This window comes from Accipiter gentilis, chromosome 20 (assembly GCF_929443795.1).
Source record: "Accipiter gentilis chromosome 20, bAccGen1.1, whole genome shotgun sequence".
Taxonomy (NCBI): domain Eukaryota; kingdom Metazoa; phylum Chordata; class Aves; order Accipitriformes; family Accipitridae; genus Astur; species Astur gentilis.
In genome coordinates this window covers 23,457,382-23,478,923 of record NC_064899.1, presented here as the reverse complement: position 1 = coordinate 23,478,923, position 21,542 = coordinate 23,457,382, and the positions used below count along the sequence as shown (strand labels likewise).

Sequence of the window (21,542 nt, the reverse complement as noted above, 5' to 3'; positions counted from 1 at the left end):
TTCCTCCATGTAACTCCTCCTCCCCTGCACACACTTTAATTTGGAGCTGTTTTTATGGCTGCACAGCAGTTCCCTTCTGGTCCATTAGTGCCCGGTTAAACATTAGTAGACTTCAGCTGCTAACCTCTGTTCACATATATTTTGATTTACCTGAATTTCAGTTTTTATCAGGGGAAATACTGGAATCCAGGGAAATAAAATCATCCTGAGAAATTGCTGTCTTAGAAAGACAGGCATAACATTTCTGTAGAAACTGTGACCTTTCATTGCCACTCGTGTTAAATCAGATGGTTGAGTGGGCAGACTAATTTCCAGATTCAAGCTATTAAAAGTACATTAGCTATGTACTAAGATCATCTAATTGTTTTGGATTTAAACGCATATATTCACATTTCAGAGCCATAAACTGATGGGCCTGCAGTGAAGTCAGAAGAGAATCTGCCCGACAGTATATGGTACCTCCTAGGCCAGTTTTTGTATCAGTGGTGCACGCTGTTACGCTGGGTTGCAGAGAATGTTTTCACTTATCTTTCATATCACAGCAGAGGAGAGGGTAGTTAGTTGTTACTAAAAAATAAAACCTTTCTAATGAGCTTGTTTTGCTTTTTTATTGTCAGGTATAAAACACAGAAGTACAGAACACAACTCCAGTCTGATGGTCTCGGAGTCAGAGTTTGACAGCGATCAGGACACTATCTTCAGCAGAGAAAAGATTGAAAGAGAGAATCCTAAAACCCTCACAAATGGATCCATCAGAAATGGAGTTTCTTTCAACTACAGCTCCAAAGACAGATAACTGAATGAGGGTAAAAGCACAGAACATGCTGGTCCAACACATCTGAAACATGTTGGCCCATCTCTGTTTTTCCAGAACCAAAAGCTTCCTAAAATATCAACTAATTGCAGATGAAAGGGTAAATTTCTAGCACAGTTAGGGGAAAGAAGGAGGAAGGATTAGATGGTCAGCTAACTCCTCTTGTCACCGTTATAGGAACAAGGAAAACCACATCTTATTTCTTGCATGTTCCATGCTGAATGTTTGTCTGAACTTCAGAAGGCCTTTTTTCCTAGTTTTACAAAAATAGCTAGGGCTGTTACGCTACTAACAAAGGTAACTGAGATGCATACAGATTCATGTCCTGTACTCCTGTCTCTCTCTGAGAAGCAGTGTGATTATGATGCTGACCTAAAACAGCAAAAGCCGATATAGATAAATTCCTTTACAACTATAGAGAGCAATATGTGACCACAGGCTCCATCTTCATTTTCAGTTTAGTTTGGGGACACAAAGAGAGAGCATTTTAGTGCATTGTATTTATCTCTGACTGTGCTTTGTGACTTCCTTTTCTATGGTAGTGCTTATCAGATGGAAATGTCTTTGTTTCCAAAGGAAGTTTACAATTAGCAGTTGCACTTAATCAGCTGTAAAGTCATGAGATGCATCTGGGTCCTGTATTATGCAATGTTCCTTGTATTTACATAGAAAGTATGGTGCCTGCAAGGAAGTTCAGTCTTAGGTTGCTTCCGTAATGATGAAGGTGCTTTTGGCTCTCTGGAGTCTGCCATGTTCAGCCAGGAAACAGTAGCAGAAAGGCAAGAATGGACTTAGTTTGAGAAGCATTTTGAGCATCCCAAACTACCTTTTGCTCAGAGAACACTTTTCAGGAGCTCTGGACATTTTAAGTCTGAACCCTTAGCTGAGATGAGTTTTCATCTGTCAGCCTCAGTGCTCAATTAAAATGTGCCAGGTATTTGTGTAGTGAAATGCTTGTGGCAAAATACCCTATATGGAGCAGGAGGTTCAACACCTATCTTCATTGTCATGGGAACTGATACTGAGAACGGTTTTAGCTTGAACATTAGATTGTTTTACATTTTCCTCTGTGGCTATTCAGTGACTATATGTGTTGGCCTAAAGGCCTTGGGAAGGGTAGCTCTGTTGGAGTTCTGATGTTCTTGTTTGCAATCTGGATAATTTCTTTACAGCGTGCTTGTTGGGCTTTAAAGCCATGCCTCCAATACTGCTCTTGAAATCCCAAACTGAAGACTTGGCTTTTATACATAAGCTTCACTAGTGGGGGCATCTGTGTCAGTGGTACTGTCTGGCCATGACATCAGCCTTTCCTGGGGGTCCTTTACTGACATGCTGGAGTCTTGGGCTGAGCTGGAGGAATGATGTGTTCTCATGGAGAAAATATTCCTCTAGGAGCATTTTGAACAGTTTTTTTGTTTTGGTGTTTGTTTTTTTTTTTTAATTTGGTGGTGGAGAATCCATTGACAGAGAAGGGTGGAACAGCGTAGAGATCAAGGGGAGTGGATGAGAAGGGTCAGGGAGAGAACATAGCCCACCTCCATCACGAGGAATAATTTGGTGGAGAATTTTGGGGCTTTCTCCATCCTTTCACAGAAGACCGACACAACAGAGTAGTTGGGTTGGACACTGGCTTTTGTGCTTCTCTTGGTAATTGAGTTGGGCAAAAGTCAGAAGAACTGTCTAGGTTGGAAGGAATCAGTAGTCAAAAGTTGCAGCAACATGGCATGCTCATAACTGATTTCATACCTTTGATTCTCAAATGCAGCCAGCAACAGTCTCTAAGGCTACTAATGCTGCACTAAGGAGCATTTATCCGGTGCCCAGCCCTGCATTTCTCTAGAGTTCTGACTGTGGCTGCAGGAGTCATAGTGGTTGGAGAGGCTGTGAAGAGGTAAAGAGGGCTAGTGCAAGTGTTTTCCGTGTTTTTCCCATACCCACCAGCAAGATACAGTATAAAAATGGTATGATTTGCTTTCTTCACAAGCCAAGTTTTAACTATATGTGTGTGGAGGTTTTAGGCTACTTATTGAAACAAATCTACTTTATCTCACCCTTCCCCTTCTTGCGTGTGTGTGTGTATGTGTGTTATTTTTAAATAACTTGGTCAATAAAAGCAAAGCCAGCCTTTGATGTCTTTCAATGTCTGCTCCAGATATGTTAACATAATAATGCGGTGTTCACTTTAAAGGATTCCTGAAAAAAGTTAAGGTCCACTCAAAATACTTTTTTTTTCCTTTTAAAATAAAAATGTTGCGCTTAATCTGCTCTGCACAAATTCTCAAAATATTCTAGCAGGAATTATGCTCTTGGAAACATGCTTTTTTTTTTTTTTTTTTTTTGAAAAAAAAAAAAACAAAGTTGCATAAGGAACTACAACTTTGTATTGGCCGTGCTGCCATTAATGCTTCTGCGAAATACTGTATCCAGTGTGCCTTTATTAACTTATCTTTTAGGACATGTCAGTGCAGTCAGCAGTGTCCTTGTTTTGTGAAGTCAGTCACTTGTGTGTTCTGCATTTATTTTACATTTTTAAAGCTGGTGCTGAAGCCTAGGAGGTTGTTCTTTCAAGGAATTAAAATTCAGACATCTTTTTTTAAAAAAACAAAACCAAAAAACCTAAAACTCAATTCTCTAGTAAACCAGCTACAGGAATCATAAATCTGCTTTCTTCAATGCTGCAGAATTCCCAGGGCTATTCCCCCACACACACTCACACTGTGAGCTCAGATCTTTGGATTGGTCATAAGTTGATGTGCTATGAGAACGTGTGCTTGATTTGGTTAAGTATTTCTCACTCTAACCAACAAGAAACATTAGACCAATTTCTCACTGCATAAGGCCCTAGCAAGTGGAAGTTGCTTACTAAATTCTACTCTCTAGATGCTTTGATATCTACATTTGCTAACAGTATTTTAGTTATGTTTTGAAAGTTGAATATAGTTTAAATTTTGAGCTGCTTCTAATTCTACTAGTTTGATTTTTTTACCTCCTTGGAAAGAGAATTCATTTATCTTACATAAGAGCACACCTGATCTTAATATGAAACTCACACAGAAGTGGAAAATAATAGGTTTTGGCTCTGTGAATTTGTGATATCACATGTTTGTGCCACTTGGCCAAGCATGATTTTGTCAGGAATTTAGGAGAGGCTATAGCAAGTCTTGTATCTTGATTCAGTATAATTTTCATTTCTAGAGCTGTTGCTTTTTTACAGAATGTCAGGTCATACCTGGAATGAAAAGGTTGAAAAACTAGCTGTTAAGGTGCAAACACAATGGTAGAATTCTGATGCTAGCCTTCTGGTTTGGGTTATGGTGGGTTTGAAGCAGGTTGTCAGTCCTCACGTTTACTTCCACACACCATTTTCCTTCATATACAGAAAAGGTGCTGGCAGCTTCCTTGTGAAATAGGGATGGGGATATTCCCAACAGTCTCATCTGGACTGAAAAGCAGAGAAGACCAGATACAGCTTGTCATGTATGGTTCAGAGTCCACTGAAAACAAAGAGTAAATTCAGTTTGGCACTGCTAAGATACTGTCTCTCTTTGAAGGCAGACAGTGTGCTGCTACTTCCAGTGTCTTGTAGCCTTGAGGCAAGCACTGGATTTTAATTTGCATCTTGGTTTTACGTTTATACATGCTGATGCATGCACAAGCAGAGATTGTCCAGCTATGTAAAAGGACTGCCTTTGTTTGCATTTTAAGGAAGTGTCGTGGTTTAACCCCAGCCAGCAACTAAGCACCACGCAGCCGCTCACTCACTCCCCCCCCATCCAGTGGGATGGGGGAGAAAATCGGGGAAAAAAAGTAAAACTCCTGGGTTGAGATAAGAACAGTTTAATAGAACAGAAAAGAAGAAACTAATAATGATAATGATAACACTAATGAAATGACAACAGCAATAATGAAAGGATTGGAATGTACAAAGGATGCGCAGGGCAATAGCTCACCACCCGCCGACCGACACCCCGCCAGTCCCCGAGCTGCGATTCCCCCACCCCCCCCCTTTCCTGGTTCCTATACTAGATGGGACGTCCCATGGTATGGAATACACCGTTGGCCAGTTTGGGTCAGGTGCCCTGGTTGTGTCCTGTGCCAACTTCTTGTGCCCCTCCAGCTTTCTCGCTGGCTGGGCATGAGAAGCTGAAAAAACCTTGACTATAGTCTAAACACTACTGAGCAACAACTGCAAACATGTGTTACCAACATTCTTTGCATACTGAACTCAAAACATAGCATTGTACCAGCTACTAGGAAGACAGTTAACTCTGTCCCAGCTGAAACCGGGACAGGAAGGAGTATATTTTGGAAAAAAATTACCATTACTGCCTGAGGCATTAAACAGGTTCAGTACTCAACACAGTGTAGATGCAGCACAAAACCAGTACACTGCGAACGGGTCATTGGTTTGTGTTTTTAATTTTCTTAACCAAAATGCTGCTGCAGTACAAAACAAAATTTATCTTGGCAAATCTGCTGAGATGCATATCGAAATTCTCTGTCTTATGGTTCCAACCTTTCATATTAACTGAGTAGATTGCTGAGAAATTCAAGGAAAATGTGAATGGTCTAATTGCAGAGGATTGTTTATTTGGGGAGGGGGGGAAACGGTTATTCTTGTTTCATGTGTAAATACATTTTCAACTGCATCCTTTTAGGTAAACAGTCTTCGCAGTCTCCTGTCAGATGCATCAGATACAGGTACTGTTCCAGTATCTGGTTTGTGCTGTCAGCTGTGTTTACTTCTGCTAATTTTCCTTTTCTTTCTTGGTCTCTTGTGGGCAAACATGCAAAGGAGCTTCACAGTGTGTGAACTTAACAGAGAGAGAGTGGGTGTATGCGTGTGTTCTCTATGCTGAATTTAAACTTTCCTTAGACAGTTCTGATGTTCTTGAAATAACGGAGTTCTTAGGCAAATTTCCTATTCTTCTTTTAAGCCTCAAGTGAAACTAGTTTTGCCCCTCAATGTACTCATGTCAGCTGGAGCTTTGGGATGGTGGTAAAAAAGTGACAGCTACTTTAGTCTTCTGAGCTATTTATGTGAGGTTTGAGAGAGATAAACATTCCTCTAGAAGAAGAGAAGTGGGATAGAGGTGAATTAGTTTCTTAACATCAGCTATTGCTTATCATCGATCCCTAACTGGAATACTAATCCCATACTTCTGCAGCAAAGGAGAACCCATTTCACATACCTTTTAGGTCCTGAACTCCCCAAGGCAAGGGAGGGAACCTTAAAGCTTAGAAATAAAATTTAAAAATGGAGAAAAGGCAAATTTTTTTTTTCCTTTTGCACAGGCTACAAATCAAGTGCAGATGTGCTGTACATCAGTAGTTTGTCTCTGTATGGAAGCACTTCTCCCTGTGGGTGGATGGGTGAGCTATTACAAGAATTTATATTAGGTATCTGTTTTTAGAAAATGTTATTTATTGCAAATGATAATGTATTGTAACTGGAACCATTTCTGAGCTGAAATTACTACATTTATGTAACTATTAATAAAGTGTTGTCTTTCCTTCTAGGAACTTGTCAGGTGCTCATTTAGATGTGGTATTCTGTATTGGACTCAACACTTGGGTTGGGCTAATAGAGGTACGTTGTATACCATAGCTTATGTCTGTACTGAAACATAAAAGCAGTGCAGTATCTGATCCCTTCCTACTGACAAAAGCAAAACAGTGTCTTCTTTTGAGAGGTAACATAATTCAGTACATGAGAGAGAAGAAAAAAAAATAATTTACTGCAGTTCACAGTAATAGTTTTCATGTGGTGCTTGTCCTTACTTGGTTTAACTGGCTGTGTGTAAATATTCACCAGCTGTCATGCCAAGTGTGGTGATTTCACTAATAGCAAATACAACACTTGCGTGTTCATAAGTACAATGGCTGCTGTGCAGTAATCAGATACTGGTGTGCAATATAACCCAAAATACTGCTGTTAGCTAGGGGTAGATGCTGCTGCCTGTTTCTGAACTGGAAAAGAAAAATCCATGCATCAGTGTGCATAAAGTTTGTACTAAATCATAATAAAAGGTACTGTGAGATACAAGTGTCTTTTTGTAAGTGAAAAACATAAAGCGTAAAAGCAACTTTAAGTGTATTTGGATACATGGTGCCACAGTCTACATCATACCTCTTATGTTCATCCTTGACTCCTACAAGGGGATGCTGGCTGCTGAATGAGCTGGTGAGATACAGTGTGTCCTTTATTGAAGAACAGAAATCTGCCTGTCTGGTATTGCACTGTACCTTTTGGTGACAGCAGTAGCCTCCTCCCTCCCCTTTGAGTTGGCTGATGCAAGGCCTTGAGACTTGTGCAACAGGAGGTAATCAGTAGTGATTCCTAAACAACTTAAGCCGGTTGTGCTAAGTAGCTTCAGCATTCACTGATAAAGTGAATAAACCACCAACTTCTCATGTCTTGGAAGGTCCTAGGTGGAGAGTTTTGATGTGGAAAACACTTTAAACAAGTGCTAAAATTTAACTTAGAGCTTCTGAACAGCATACTTAAACCTTCTCCTTTAAGATAGCTCAACCCTTCCATAAGCAGTAGGGCTAGGACAAAGGGCATGGCCAGTTACACGTACGACTCTGCCAGTTACAGTGAGACAGTTACTTCAATGTCAAGTCAATGCATGAAGCTGCTTTTACTTACAGGATTGCCCAACTCCCAACATGTGCCTGATTGATTTACAACAGTAAAAACGGCTTTACTTGTGCAACCCATTTAAACTGCTGTTTATGTTCTGTGACTTAATCATGAAAGCATTATTAATCATAAAAGCACACCATCTGTCTAAAAACACCAGTGTCTGGGAAATGGATACACTGCAGAACACTAGCCTGCTTAAACATTTCCTTGATCTTGGTGACAAGAGGTAACAAAGTGCAATCTGCCAGCTACTGTAAACAAAATTAAGTAGTAGGTATTGGTCAGGCTTGACATACTTCTCAGTAGGACTGACTCTCCATCTTCACTGGTATTGGATCAGTGTTATCAGCATCAAGAGCTTCCCTTGCTTATTCTGAGCACCCAAGGTAACTTTGCCAGCTTAGTGTACCAATGGAGCAGCATTTCCTAGAGTGACTTGCCCAAAAAAGTTTGTGCACTGTGGTTGGAGAGAATTTCTGCCTGTTTAAGCTAAAAACGTTAATATGTAGAACAGGTAAACATAGTTTATTACACAGAAGACAGGCAGCAGGGGTCAGACAACAGCTGTTTAAAGGGTAACGTTAAGAAAATAAAATGGAAACTGGCTGTGACTAAGTTGGGTGGGAAATTAGAAGACAGTTTCTGAGGCTTCAAAACTGTATTAACTAAATGGAAATAAAAACCTTCCAAAAATATATCTTAAATCTGAATAAAGTAAAGAATTATGCAAGTAATCATATCCTCAAAGCAGGGAAAGGCACTCTGATCCACAAAGCCTATATCTTGCAGTAAAATGTTTGATTCAGCATGAAAGACTTGCATGTAAAATGATGGCATATTAGTATGTCAGAGTAGTCTCATCTATTTGATTTAGATTCAAGGGACAGTAATTGGGGGTAACCAAAATCTTACACCTCATGACCACATGGATGCAAAGAAGTGTCTTTTTTTGCTGTGCTAAAGCTGGCAGAACAAAAAATTAAGTGCAAATCTGAGAGACTGAACTTAATGTGGCTGCTGTCAGTTGTCAGTTCAACATTGAAGAAGGTAATAGACCATAAAATCCAGTGCTTTCACAGAAGTTATTTATTAACTGAAAACATTTTTCCATCACAGTTTTAATATCCAGAAATTGCTAAGCTATCACAAGTGTAATCATCATAACTGAAGTGTGAGAATTCAAGTATATTTTTTGTTGAAGAATCACAGCTTTTGCTATGAAGACAACCTTAAGATTATTCTGTGCTTAACTGATGTAGACCTTACTGACACAAAGATACTATGCTGGAATCCAACCGCAACCCAATCTAGACAAAGGTATTTTTAAAGTTTATTACATACCTTATCTTTAATTATGGTTTGTGCTTGTTATCAGGCATAGTAAACTGTATTATTTGCTAGGAAAAAAGTAAACATTACTCATTTATTTTAACAGTGCTATTCTCAGAAAAGACATCAACATTTTAAATGCACCAATGCATCAGATCAATAACTTTGTGATGAATAGAGCAGCGGGTTAAAGAATTTATCCTCCAACTGTACTGTCATACAGCAGTAGATGAGGTAACTTTAATGTTGACCTTGTACTGCAGTTCACAGGCAGACATATTTTCAGTCTGTGCAATTTCAGTGGCAGATAAACTACCTGTGTACAATACTTGTGTGTGCCTGCATCACTGCATTGTGGTACCCAGGCACCAAGTTATGACCCGCTTCTACCTAGTTACTCTTTCCAATAAGAAATAAGCACCTATTGGCAGCCAAGCCTGGCAAACTTCCTCTTTCACAATGCTGTATTCCCCAAATTCAGGCAGCCTATGCGTTCAATACTATAAGCTTAGAAGTTGGCTATAAGAAAGTTTCTTGCAACTAGTGTAGAAATAGGTGGGTTTTGTTGGTTTTTTGGGTTTTTTTTCTTGACACAAGCACATATGCTGCAACTGGTAGCAGTATTAAGTCCTCACTATCTTAAATGTGCATTTTTGGTGCATTGAAAATTACTGGTGGGGCAGTAAGTGTCCTTGAACTGCCCTTCAGTTGGCATGATGCACACACTCTACTGACAGATAATGTCCTCCAGACCCGCCTGGTCTCTAGTGTTACACAAATATAACCATAAAAAATATTTAGAAATACTAAGTAGCAGTCAATGCTACCTTATGTGCGCTTTTAAAAAACCCTGTGAAACTCACTTCCAGCTTGCTTCCCCCCGCCCTGCCAAGTCTCGTTTTACCTGGTACCTCTTTGCCTGATTGAATAAAATATCTTAAAATATCCCATTTCATAGGGTACATTCATTAGTGTATAGGAAGAAGAGCTCTGTTGCCGCCTTTTATTTAACAGTTGATGGGTAAAGCCCCACTAAATAGTTAACCAACACAGGAGACAAAACTTATTCTTCTTAGCCTCTTCAGTGCTGATCTGTTTGTCAAATTAACATTGCACGTTTTTTAAAGTGCTTCTTTTGACTGCAATTAAAATAATGTTTAAACAGCATTGTTTATTTTGTATTAAGGAAGCTTTACATCATCTTTTGAAGATGACAAAATAGTGAGGTGAGATGTAGAACTCTCACCTCTAAGCAATTCTATTTAAGTCTCTATTAGGTCACAAGTTAGCCAGGTTCAAAGGTTTTTAAACCTTCCTGGCTAATGGTAACCACACATCCAATTCGAGGCACAAAGCCCATAGGAACAAACAGAACCATCTATCTGGTCATGTTCTTTGGAGGTGGTGAGTAATGTTCCTTTAGACACTGAGCAACATGTACATCAGTGACTGTACTTCTACCCAAGGAGAGTCACGTTCTTTTACTGGAAGGGAGTTTATCTGTACCATCGCATCACCACCTGTCCTTCCTTCACACAGCCCTTACAGTATCCCCTTGCAACTCTGCAAGTTATTTCTGCAAGTAAGCATCCCATTTTCCTCCTGCCCCTCACTAAGCCAGCAACTCCTTGTCCTGGACTGTCCTCTTCCCAGGACTGCTGGGGCTCACAGACATCAAACAAGGGCTGTACCTGATCCAGGCATGGAAGGCACAGGCACAAATTACATCTCTCTGCTCAGAAGCCCAAAGCTGAACAGGTGGCAGCTCTGCAGCCAGCATTAACATACACTGAAAAAGCTGTCCATTTGCCTGCATGGATGCCTAGCTGTAGCTAAAAGCAATTCCTCACCTTTCCTAAGCGCCAGATTCTCCCACAATTAAAAGACACAACTGCTTCTAAAAGAAGGTCACATAACCACATTAGAAAATGTGAGTATTTACACAAAATTCTAAAGGGAGACTGCCATCCTCAAAGCCTCCCACATCCACACTGAAACATTAGAGGCAGTAGAAAATGGTGGTCTAGTTTCCCCTTGCCATAGATTATGATCTCTTTTCATTATGCAGAAGTCTCCAAATCCTCCCAGTTACACAGGGGTAATCCAAGAATAATAAATGTGCGTTCTTCCCTACTACTTACTAAAAATGATGGACATTGTGATCACATTGCTGAAAAACTGAACATATAAATAAAGAACATGTAAAAACATGGCAGCACAGAATACTGTAAATATCTCTACACATACAGAACAGGGTTGCTTAGTTTTAAAGAAGGTAGGAGTTGCATTCATATGTATTTCTAGTTCAAGAAGCTTATTAAAACTACAGCACTCTTTTCCAAGCTGTTGGGATTGTGCTTTTTGAAGTTTTTTATAAGCCTCCAAAGCAGACATACTTTATTTCTAAGTATTCATCGATGCCATACTTTGAACCTTCTCGCCCCAAGCCAGACTGCTTTACCCCGCCAAAAGGACTCTCTACTGAGGAAACTATGCCTTCATTAACACCAACCATCCCAACTTCCAGCTGTTCTGCAACTCTCCAGATCTGAGCTGGATCTTGGGAGTAGAAATATCCTGCCATGTAGACACAAGAGATACAGGAATGAAAATTAACATCTGGAAGAACAATTGCAGAAGACTTTGAAAAAGAGACTTACTGCCATTAAAAATCATCACCCCGTAACACCGAAGCTCATAAAACCACAGAAATACATTCATCTGACAGAGGGGCATACCTGCTAAACCCACATCAGCTGCATTTGCTATAGCAACAGCTTCTGCTTCAGTCTCAAATCTGTCAATATAAAGAGAAAAAATACAAATGAGGCCTGCAGTTCATCTACCGTCTTGCTAACAAGAAGCAGGCTTATCAGAAATAAAAACGTCAAGATGCGTTTTTTTCCAAAAGTATATTTTAAACATCTAATTTAATTTTCACTTTGAAACAATGGAGGAGTTTCTACCACTTCTCTTAATTTAAACTGCAGTTAAGTAGTTATGATTGCCTTTATCCTCCCTAGATACTGGTAGCTAAAACATTCACTTCACATGGGTTAGCCCACCAATTTCCCCAACACAAGCACTCCCAACTACTGGAGATAACTCTATGTTCTTCCACCACATCCACTTGCTCTGGATGGAGGCAGGCAAGGTTTTAAGGAGAAAAGAGAGCTCTAAGGCATCCCTCCATCAGAAAAACTTAGGACTAGCAAATCAAATGACAAACTGTAAAGTCCTGCCTCCTACTTCATACTACAAATCATGAAGGTTTTGCTGCTATCTATCCTTGCTTGATTGCTGATACAATTTAAAAGAAAATAATTTTCAAAAAGTTGCAGGGATGCTAAAATCAGGTCAAGAGAGAGAAACAAACAAACCACATATCCAAAGTTTTCACGTGTACTGCAGTGTTATCAGAAGACTTGTGTGATCATACAAAAACACCTTTTGGCAAACTGTCATTCAAATCTTATTTATTCAAAATAACCTTTCATTGTTTTTTTTAATTGCTATTTTTAATCTGGAAAATGAATAATCTTACTTGATAACTGGTGCTAAAGGGCCAAATGTCTCCTCTTGGGTGCAAAGCATTTTTGTTGTAACATTACTAAGTAATGTTGGCTCAAAGAAATTCTTCCCCAAGCTGTGTCGTTTCCCTCCAGTCACAATAGATGCTCCTTGGGAAACTGCATCACTAATGTGTCTCTCTACCTGAGGTATGCAAAACAAAAATCTCAAAGTCAGCATTTAGGAATGAACAATAGTATATCTTCCACTGAAGAAATAATCTCTCCGGTAATAAATAGAAGATTTTGAAGAGAGGCTTATACTTTGCAGAACACCATTTGCAATATTATTTAAAATTTCTCTTGAATTTTTCTCTCAGTCTGACATAATTTCAGAGAGATAAATGATGAGTATGGCCCCAGTCTCACGGACTTTAAAGATTCAGCTTTTCTGTTGAAATGCAAAGATGACATCTAACATGAGAAAAAATCTTTGCAGGACTAAGAAGTACACCTGATCTCCATGATCAAGCACCATGAAAACAGAAGTACATGACCGTCATTTAAAGAGAAACAGACAACTTTCAAGACGGTACTGGCAAGAACATTTTCCACCTCCTACATCTACAATTCATCCACAGACAAGAAAGTAATGAGAAAACTAAAGTAGCAGTCTCCACCTAGAATACTGTCCTTTGAAATTACAGAAAGGCAGTTAAATGACTATATACAGTGCTTGCTTATTTGTATGTATAGATGTATATGATACACGCACACACACACTATACTTTTGTGATGCACAAAGGGAAGGCATGAAAGAAAGAAATCGAAGTATTGTATGCTTTGTCTCCCAAATAACTCTGAATACTTTCATATTCTTTTATAAACAGAAAGAATCTGGCAGCATTCAAGTATAATGGGATTCAAACTAAGCCTGCATATAACTGAGGCATAGTATCTTAGAAAGTATGAACCACATAATTTAATAATCTTTAACCTTATATAGTTTATATTATATATATTATTGAACAGGTGACTTACTGCGATTAAAAAAAATAATAAATTCTTGGAATCATGAGTCATCCAAAACAGAAGACCCAAACCATGCATGTACGGTTTCAAGTGATTATAACATCCAGAGCTCTGGTATTTTTAACCTCAATGTATTATTCTGCTTAGCTTTTGCCAAACAGAGGCACTGTTCTTCAAAATAAGTTGTCATTCACAGTGCTTCAGAATTGCAGGATCGCCACAGAACTCCAAATCTAAAGTTAATTTCCTTTTTATGACCCATAAAGTAAGATGTCAAAAATGAAATCTTTTGTTTATACCTTCTCCACTGCTTTTTCATTAATTAGTGGCCCTTGGGTAGTTTTTGCATCAAACCCACTTCCGACGTGTAGTTCTCTCTTTATAGCTTCAGCAAACTTTTCCACAAATTTGTCATGGATTCCCTTTTGCACCAGGAAACGGTTTGTACAAACACAGGTCTGAAAACAAACATGAAAAGGAAAAACAAACTGTAGTTTATATTGTATTTAATCTATGCATTAATTCATTCTGGCCTTCATGCCACTCTGTCCTCTGCCTCTTCTCCACCATCCTAAGCTGTGTACTAGCTTTGCTATTTCTTTCATCTCTCCTCTCAATTTAGAAATACAACTTCAACAAGCTGTCAGTACCTGTGTGAAACATGCCACACTGCTGCATTTAAGTTGCTTACACTGGGAAAGGGTTTTTGTGAGTTCTGTGGACTCTGATATATGGCGCAACCAAGGTCCAGAAGCTGCAGGAAATACCTTCTAATTAGACTGCAGAATGCTGGACTGAGCAGCAGAACCTCAAATCACACTTGGTGGTGTGGGGTCTTTTTTTTCAAACTCCTTCATTGAGTTTGAGTTTGCTTTCTTCCTGGAATTTGTTTTTAAGTGGTTTCAGTGGCCTACTTATTTGTGCTACCCCTTTGCTCTAACTGCATCCTATTTTGATTGCTACAGTCTCTCAGAAGTAACAACTACTTTATCCTTCTATGCAGCAGCAGAGGTGCCTTTTATGTTAGATCTTGTCCAGTCTGCGTCTGATCACTCAGTGGTCCTTGTCCACATTCCATTCTATTTTGTTTCCTTTCTTTCTTCCCAAGATTAGTCTTGTTTTCTTCTTGTGTTATTCAAGCAACATTTTCCCAAACAAATGACCTCCCAATCCAACTGAAAACTTGCTGCTTCTCCGAAGCTGGAGTTCGTCAACTTCATGTTCATGTGTAGAGGTAATAGTCTCCATAGAGCCCTGGACTGGAAAGTAATGCTCTTAAAAAATTTTTGACTCATAAGTAAAATACTTTTGAAGCAATGTACACTTGAATCTTGTCTATCACTTTTTTAAAGCTACTTATTGTGGAAAACTCTAGCCATGAGTGTCTTAACAGATTTCAGTGCCCTTGACTCCTGCTGGGTGCTTTCAGAACACACAAAAAGACTTGAATTGAACACACAGTCTTACAGATAGAAACGTTTATCATGAGACTTGAAGCTATTATTTTAAGATATGGCTAGGCACATTGTTATAAAATATAATCCTGAGAACTGAGGCAGGATGCTGTCTTTTCACAGTTCTAGTTCTCCAAGGAATTTAATGCTAAGAAAGCATATGACAAGCCTCATCACTTCTCACGCTCTTGCGAGGGGTCCATTGACTGCCATGTATGTTGTGAAAGTACATGGGATTTTACAGTGTTGTTGTTCATGATAACTGGCTTGTGTGCCCAGAGCCTGTGTGACTCCAGCATCTTTCTCTTCACAACAAAGTGTCCTATGCTTTCCTTTTACATAAAATAGCTTATTTACAGCTTAAACTATATGCATAGCTCTTCACTTTCCAGAAACAAGGACAAGAAGGTTACTCTTACCTGCCCCGAATTTCTATACTTAGAAGCAAGGGCTCCTGCAACAGCACGGTCCACATTGGCACTGTCAAACACTATAAAAGGAGCATGTCCTCCAAGCTCCATGGAAACTCGCTTCACAGTGCCAGCTGCATGTTTCAGCAGTATCTGTAGGCAACAGAGGAGACACAGAAATCTGTACCTCTACCAGATGTGAACTGTGGAACCACAGATGGAAGGCAGTATCAAACTAACTCTGGCAGGGAATTAATCTGGATCTTCTCTATAATGCTAGACCATCTGTTTTCTCCTATGACAAAAACAAGGACTAATTTCCTTCATTAAAATCTTCAGAGATTAAATTCTGGCCAAGAAATAATGAAGAGAAGGATTTTCATTAACTTCAGTTCAGGCCAGGCTTTTATACATGAATATTGTCATTCTTGTTTGCTTGTTCTTTTCTTTTTTGGTACTAAAATTCTTGATGACTCTTACAAAATTTTTGCAAGATGTGACAGAATTTGGGATTAAGGTTTGCCTTGATACCAGACTTTTTCTTCATTCTGCATACAGCCATCCCATACAATTCTATCACCACCTAGCCATGCCCTGCAGTTTGATTTCATTAGAGATGGTGACAAGATTGCTTACTGACTAAGATTAACAGGAGAGATTCAAGGGCCTCACTTCTCTAATACTTTCTCTCAACCGCAGAAGCCACTCCCAAATAGTACCTTTGAAACTCAATTTCAGTGTTCTTATTAGTAAGTTGTCACCCTATGATATGAAACCAGAGCATCTGGTACAGAACTGTTCACATTATAATTTAATAAAGGGCAGTTATCCAGAAGCTGCACATAGGCATCCTTCTGTGAAGTACTGATGCTAAAGTACATAGGCAGCATCTCAAGAAGTACACAATTATTTGGACAATCTGTGTACAGCAGCCAGAAAAGAAGGCAGCTCTGTATAAAGGCACACACTTTCCCCCGACCTTTCCAGTATAACCACAGTAATAATGTTCAAGTATATTCTGTGCGCTTATGTACCTTTCCTGTTGCTGTAGAGCCAGTAAAAGATATTTTGGCTACCAATGGATCAGTGCACAGAACTTCCCCTACAGCTGGTGTCTGCTGTCTGGAACAAGGAACAACATTATACACTCCCGCTGGAATTCCAGCCTGGTTTGCAAGCTGCAACAAAACAGACACAGAATTTGCATTATCGGTGCATTTTGTATGAGGAATAGTCACTTAACATTTGTTTGTTTTGACGAAACCATGCTGTAAGTCAATGGAAGCTGAAAGCGCACAGCACAACTAGTATCAGGTGCCATGGTGTAAAGACAGCAGCTTTGCTCAGGTTTAAGGTTGGGCTCTCATTCAAAGTAACCAAAGGAAAGATATAAAGATGGTTTGTGTAGCTAAATGGCCGGGTCCTCTTTGAGGCTCTAGACTGTGTAAGAGGCAACTTTCAAAGACTCTTACTAAACTAAGACTTCTGGATCAAGTCAGCCAGTTTGCCCTTTCTTCATGTATGAAGCTGGCCAGAGTTATCTTCAAAGCCCATCTGACTCCCCATTTATAGCTTCAGTCCACTGCTAAGGTAAAGCTTAACGTAAAAGCTCACCTCCCCTAGAGCTAATGCTGATAAAGGTGTGTCCTCTGCAGGTTTCACTACCACCGTACAGCCAGCTGCCAGAGCCGCACCAACCTTCCGGGTAATCATAGCGCTGGGGAAATTCCACTAGGATGAGAGAAGAAAATTACAATCAAACTTGGGAAAACTTTGCCTCCTGTTTTTGCAAAAATAGCTGACATTTTCTGTAATTATGTGATAACCTAAACAGACCTGCATGATGTGCTTTGTCCTAAGTGAACGTTACAAAGCAGCACTGCCAATCCAGGAAGAAGCGAGTACAAGGTAGAAATGAAACTTGACAGGGGTGTTTGCCAGGGTTGGAGGAGCCCTAAGGCCACAGCCCCATGCTGTGGGCTGAGCTGAAAACCTTCACGTAACTTGAAAAATTCAGCTATGCTTACTGGGGTTATAATGGCCGCCACTCCTACTGGCTGCTTCAGCACCAGGATTCTTCTGTCTTTCGCAGACGCTGGAATTACATCACCATAAACCCGGCGAGCTTCCTCCGCAAACCACTCCAGAAACGAGGCAGAATACAGGATTTCACCCTCTGCTTCTTTCAGAGGCTTCCCCTTTGATTAAATCAGATTGAAGGTAAACTGTAAGCGGCAGACTGAAGCAATAAAACCAAGCTGAAGTCATTTCGGAGTTTCTGTTCTTTTCAGAGCACTTTATAACCCCTATCACGTACACCGTGATCTCCAAAAAGGATTACATGAAAGCAGCAGCAATAGTTGTGCGGCTTCAGTGCGCCATCATTGTGTAGTCAACATTTGGTATGTTGAGCCTGGATTCATACCTGCCCAAGACAAGGAGCTGGAATAGCAAATGTAGCACGTGTTTATTTACAAACTCTGCAGTTAGCTGCTACTACCATTCTGAAGAAGATGCAAATCACAGCAAGACAGTTACAAGTTTATGCCAGGGACGTTTGTTTCAGGGAGTATTACTTTGGACTACCTCCAGGTCCGACCCCGTGGACCGAACGACCATTAGCAGCTGGGACACCACAGAGGAGCTGCCAAAGTACCTTCCAGCACTGTTTTATCCACAAGGATACCCGTCTGCGAGCTCCCAGACTGCTCTGCCATGCAAACCAACGCACCCCGAGCGAACCCCGCTTGGGAGCCTTGTGTTAACAGCACTGCCATCTCTTCCAAGTCAACGACACCAACAAAACACCAACCTGAAGACCTCAGTTTAGGCCGACGCGTGCTTTTGGGCACCATGAACCACAACGCGGGTCCGATTTCCACCGGACCCTTAGCTGCTGTGCCCAATCCCCCGGCGGAGCCGAGCCGAGCCCCGCCGCCCTACTTACGTTCTCGGCCGTGATGATCCTCGCCAGCTCCTCCTTGTTCTCCATCATCAGCTCGTACCACCTGCGGAGGCACACGCTCCTCTCCTGGGGAGACAGACAAGGTTGCCGTGGTCCCCGCCCGCAGGGAAGCCGCGCCGCTCGAGACGAGCTTCTCCCTCACCGAACCGGACCGGACCGGCCGCCTCACGGCCCGGGCGGGCGCCATCTTCCGCGGTCCCCTCACCTTGGCGGGAAGGCGGCCCCAAGCGGCGCCGGCTTCGTGCGCGGCCCGCACTGCCGCCCTCGCCTCAGCCGCCCCGCAGTCGGCCACCCGGCCCAGCTCCTCGCCGCTGGCCGGGTCCTGTACGGGGAAAAAGGCGGGCGTCTCCAGCCAGCGGCCGCCCACCAGGCCGCCCCGGCGTACCAGAGCGGCGGGCAACCCCCAGCTGCCGCGCCGCGCCGCCGGAGCCGGGGGGTGAAGGAGGAGGAGGAGGCGGCGGCGGGCGGCGGCGGCGGCCCGCCGCCACAGGAGGCTCGCCATGGCCGCGCACCCGGGCTGAGGCGGCGGGGCCCGGGCCGAGCCCGCCCGCACCGCCCCGGAGGAGGAGCAGCAGCAGCAGCCGCGGAGGGGCCGGGCCAGGAGCGGCCTTGGCGGCGCCGGAGCCCGGAGGCGCTGGGTTTGCCCTTGGAGGGTGATGGGGAGGACTTCGGCTTCCCGGAGCCCCGTTTCCTCAGCCCCATCGAGACCCCCTCCACACACACAGAGACAGCGGAGGAGGAGGGTGCACTTGTGCTTGACGGCTTGGCTCCAGGAGGGCCGGGCTGTGGCGGCGCTGGGACAGCGGCCCTCGCCTCGGGCCGACGGGTCCCACGGCAGCCGGGTCAGGTTTGCCTGGAGGGTGGCTGGGAGCCGCAGCCTGCCCAGCCTCTGCCGTCAGGCGGGATTTGAGAGCAGTGGGTACGGCAGGAGTGCTGTCATGATTTCTTCCATCCCCGGGTATTGATATTGATAAAATTGGGCTTCCAGTCCGGATTGTAAGACCCAAACGCGCGTGTGCGGTGCCCTGTCAGCTCGCCAAAGCTTGTGAATTTGTGTCGCCGACAGCTCGGGAGCTAGTGTGCTTCTACTAATACTGCTTTGGCAGTTGGCCTCGTTTTTTTGTGAAATCTGACGTAGCTGTTGTAAGGCAGGTGCACCAAGCACGGGAGGATGCTCTGCTCCGGCGCGCTTTTAGAGGTGAACAGAAACCGCGCTGCTGCTGCGCAGAGATGGCAGCTGCGCTGCCCAAACCCCAGAGGTATTACGGAAGTCAAGTGGGGAGAACACCTATAGGTTATTTCTTTTTTTTATAAATGACTTTACTTGAGGTCAAGAAGCATTGGTATGAAATAGCCTTTCAAACGGGCCAGTCGCTTATTTGCTGTGTCAGCAATATGTCTGAAAGAAAAGGCATGCTCCGTAACCTACATTTCAAAGGTCACAGTGCTACTGCTCCAGGCTTCCGAAAATCACAGTTCAAGCCAGCATCATGGCTGGTTTGAAGGTTCGCTCTGTTCTGCTGCTTATACTGTACCATTTCTGTCAAAGATGTATCCCAAGTGGAATTTCAACACATGTTGAAATAGGTAAGACATGTTCAGAATTAATTTTTATGTCTTTTGAGTTGCTTGGGAAGAGAAGTGAATTCAGATTTGGCTGGAAAGCAAAGGGAGGAAATAATGTTAAAGTAACGAGCATTCAACATAATCTTAAAAAAACGTGAATAACAGAGGATAGATGAGTAGTTTGGTTTTGGAGTTTGAAACTTCACTGTTTTTATAAGCAAAATGCTTGAATCGACTTGGTTGCGTATTTTTCGGTCTTCTAAAACACAGGCATTATGTAACTGGAATGTTTGTGTCTGTGAGTCTTATGCAGACAGGGTTTGGTTTGGAGAAAGAAAAGGAATACTTTACGCAATTTATGGGATTGTTATATTTAAACTAGGGAATAACACAGACCGTTTGTGGTAGCTCTGTTTTCAAATCAAAGTGTATTAATTTTGCCATGCCTGCATAAAATAGATAAAATGCTGTAATGTGTTTGTATCTATGACTAACATAATGAAAATTTTCTTCTGTGTCTCTTTCTGGTAGGTTGCTATCTGTAGCCTGAGCAGCCTAGATTTGTAGAGAATGAAGGAGAGAACTGAGTGACCATCAAAGTGGGGAAATATTTCTGTTTTGAATTTCTTGTTTGCATGTGTTATTTTTAAAATCTGGTTTCTGCTGTAGTTTTTGCAAGAACACTCATGAGTAGCATGAGGTTATTCTGAGACATTTACTCATAATAAATTGACAGTTTTAGTTGTTTGTTCTTCTGTTTCTGGTTCTAAATCCGTTGCTCAAACAGATAGTAAAACGTATGATGTTGTCTCTATTCAGGTAGTCTTCCCAGACTTTTAAGTACTGAACACATGCAACTTTGAACAAGTTAAAGGCTGGGATTATTCATGGCATTCAAGACTTCAGAGTGTGTTCCTTTACAGAGTGTTGTACCCTAGGTCAGCATCCTGCAACCATTTGCTTTTCCTAACGATATGTCGGGAAATCCATAGTAATTGGTAGGAGAAGTCACACTGCCTGAGGTTAGGCAAGCGCATATGTTTTTGCAAGCTTGGGGCTCCAGTTACTGAGTACGAGCTTCTGAAAACTTGAAGTAACAGATTTGGCAGAATAGAGTGTATTTGCCAGAAATCTACAAAAAGAAACAAGAGCTTATGGATCTGTCCCAAAGCAGTCATGTTTTTCTAATCTAGGAAGCATATTGCAGAAAACCTGCATCTATATAATTTAAAGATCTTGGTTGTCTGAGGAGTAGTGTGTACACTGAACTACTGGGTCATAGTTTACAACAGTTAATTGTGTCCATTTGCCTGAAAATGACATTAAACTGGAATCAGCTCTGATGCTGCTAAAAGCAGTGTTTTTATTAATGTGCAAATGAAAGTCCATGATGGTAAGATACAGCAAGTTATTGCCAAATCCAAACAGTGAGCATTCCAGGAAAAGAAACCAAAACCCAACAAACTGTAGAGAAGAACTCCTCTGACTCAAAACCAGCACCAAAATCTATCCTGGACAGACTTCTGAAAGTACTTTTAAAACAGTGAAAAGCTCTGCCTGTTCAAAATGTTGATCATGTTCACCGTGCTCAGCAGAGCTGTGCTGTGTCCTACTTGCCACAGACTTGTTGCTGGAGGCAAGTCTGAGTGGGGAGGCTCTTCCCCCTCCAGGGGCTCTCGTCAGACCTGCCGGGCTCTGCGGGGATCCATCATGAAATTCATTGTAAAGGTGAATTTGTAGGACCTGGGCCCACATGAAAGAAGTCCAGGAGGGGATGTGAGACAGAAAAAGCAAAATGCCTAACTGGGACTCTC

At 41.8% G+C, this 21,542-nt stretch overlaps 4 protein-coding genes across 10 annotated transcripts in view; 2 read left to right on the top strand and 2 right to left on the bottom strand.

Annotated features, from left to right (window-relative positions):
• KIAA0319 (KIAA0319 ortholog) overlaps positions 1-3,126 on the top strand; it is a 46,207-nt gene extending 43,081 nt beyond the window's left edge. For both annotated transcript variants that reach the window (XM_049823691.1, XM_049823690.1), the window contains exon 20: positions 618-3,126. In XM_049823691.1, coding sequence (XP_049679648.1) covers positions 618-796 — 179 coding nt within the window. In that variant the 3' untranslated portion in view covers positions 797-3,126. The remainder of the gene's footprint in view (positions 1-617) is intronic.
• The window catches only part of NRSN1 (neurensin 1), a 677,204-nt gene that overhangs the window by 523,173 nt on the left and 132,489 nt on the right, over positions 1-21,542 (bottom strand). The gene's annotated exons all lie outside the window — the stretch shown is intronic.
• On the bottom strand, positions 8,699-18,705 carry ALDH5A1 (aldehyde dehydrogenase 5 family member A1). 2 transcript variants are annotated; one of them, XM_049823694.1, is made up of 10 exons: positions 18,368-18,705; positions 18,145-18,228; positions 17,225-17,395; positions 16,812-16,928; positions 16,232-16,375; positions 15,207-15,350; positions 13,633-13,791; positions 12,337-12,506; positions 11,531-11,589; positions 8,699-11,369 (listed from the first exon to the last, which is right to left on the bottom strand). In XM_049823694.1, the coding sequence occupies exons 1-10, from the start codon at positions 18,662-18,664 to the stop codon at positions 11,164-11,166; spliced, it is 1,551 nt and encodes a 516-aa protein (XP_049679651.1). In that variant the 5' UTR covers positions 18,665-18,705; the 3' UTR covers positions 8,699-11,163. The 2 variants fall into 2 exon arrangements, with proteins under 2 accessions (XP_049679651.1, XP_049679652.1); XM_049823695.1 differs by lacking the exon at positions 16,812-16,928.
• The window catches only part of GPLD1 (glycosylphosphatidylinositol specific phospholipase D1), a 489,207-nt gene continuing 486,575 nt past the window's right edge, over positions 18,911-21,542 (top strand). For all 5 annotated transcript variants that reach the window (XR_007508892.1, XR_007508893.1, XR_007508894.1 and 2 more), the window contains exon 1: positions 18,911-19,749. Coding sequence is in view for 2 of the 5 variants with exons in the window: in XM_049823693.1 (XP_049679650.1) it covers positions 19,653-19,749 (97 nt within the window). In the remaining 3 variants the exon portion in view is untranslated. The remainder of the gene's footprint in view (positions 19,750-21,542) is intronic.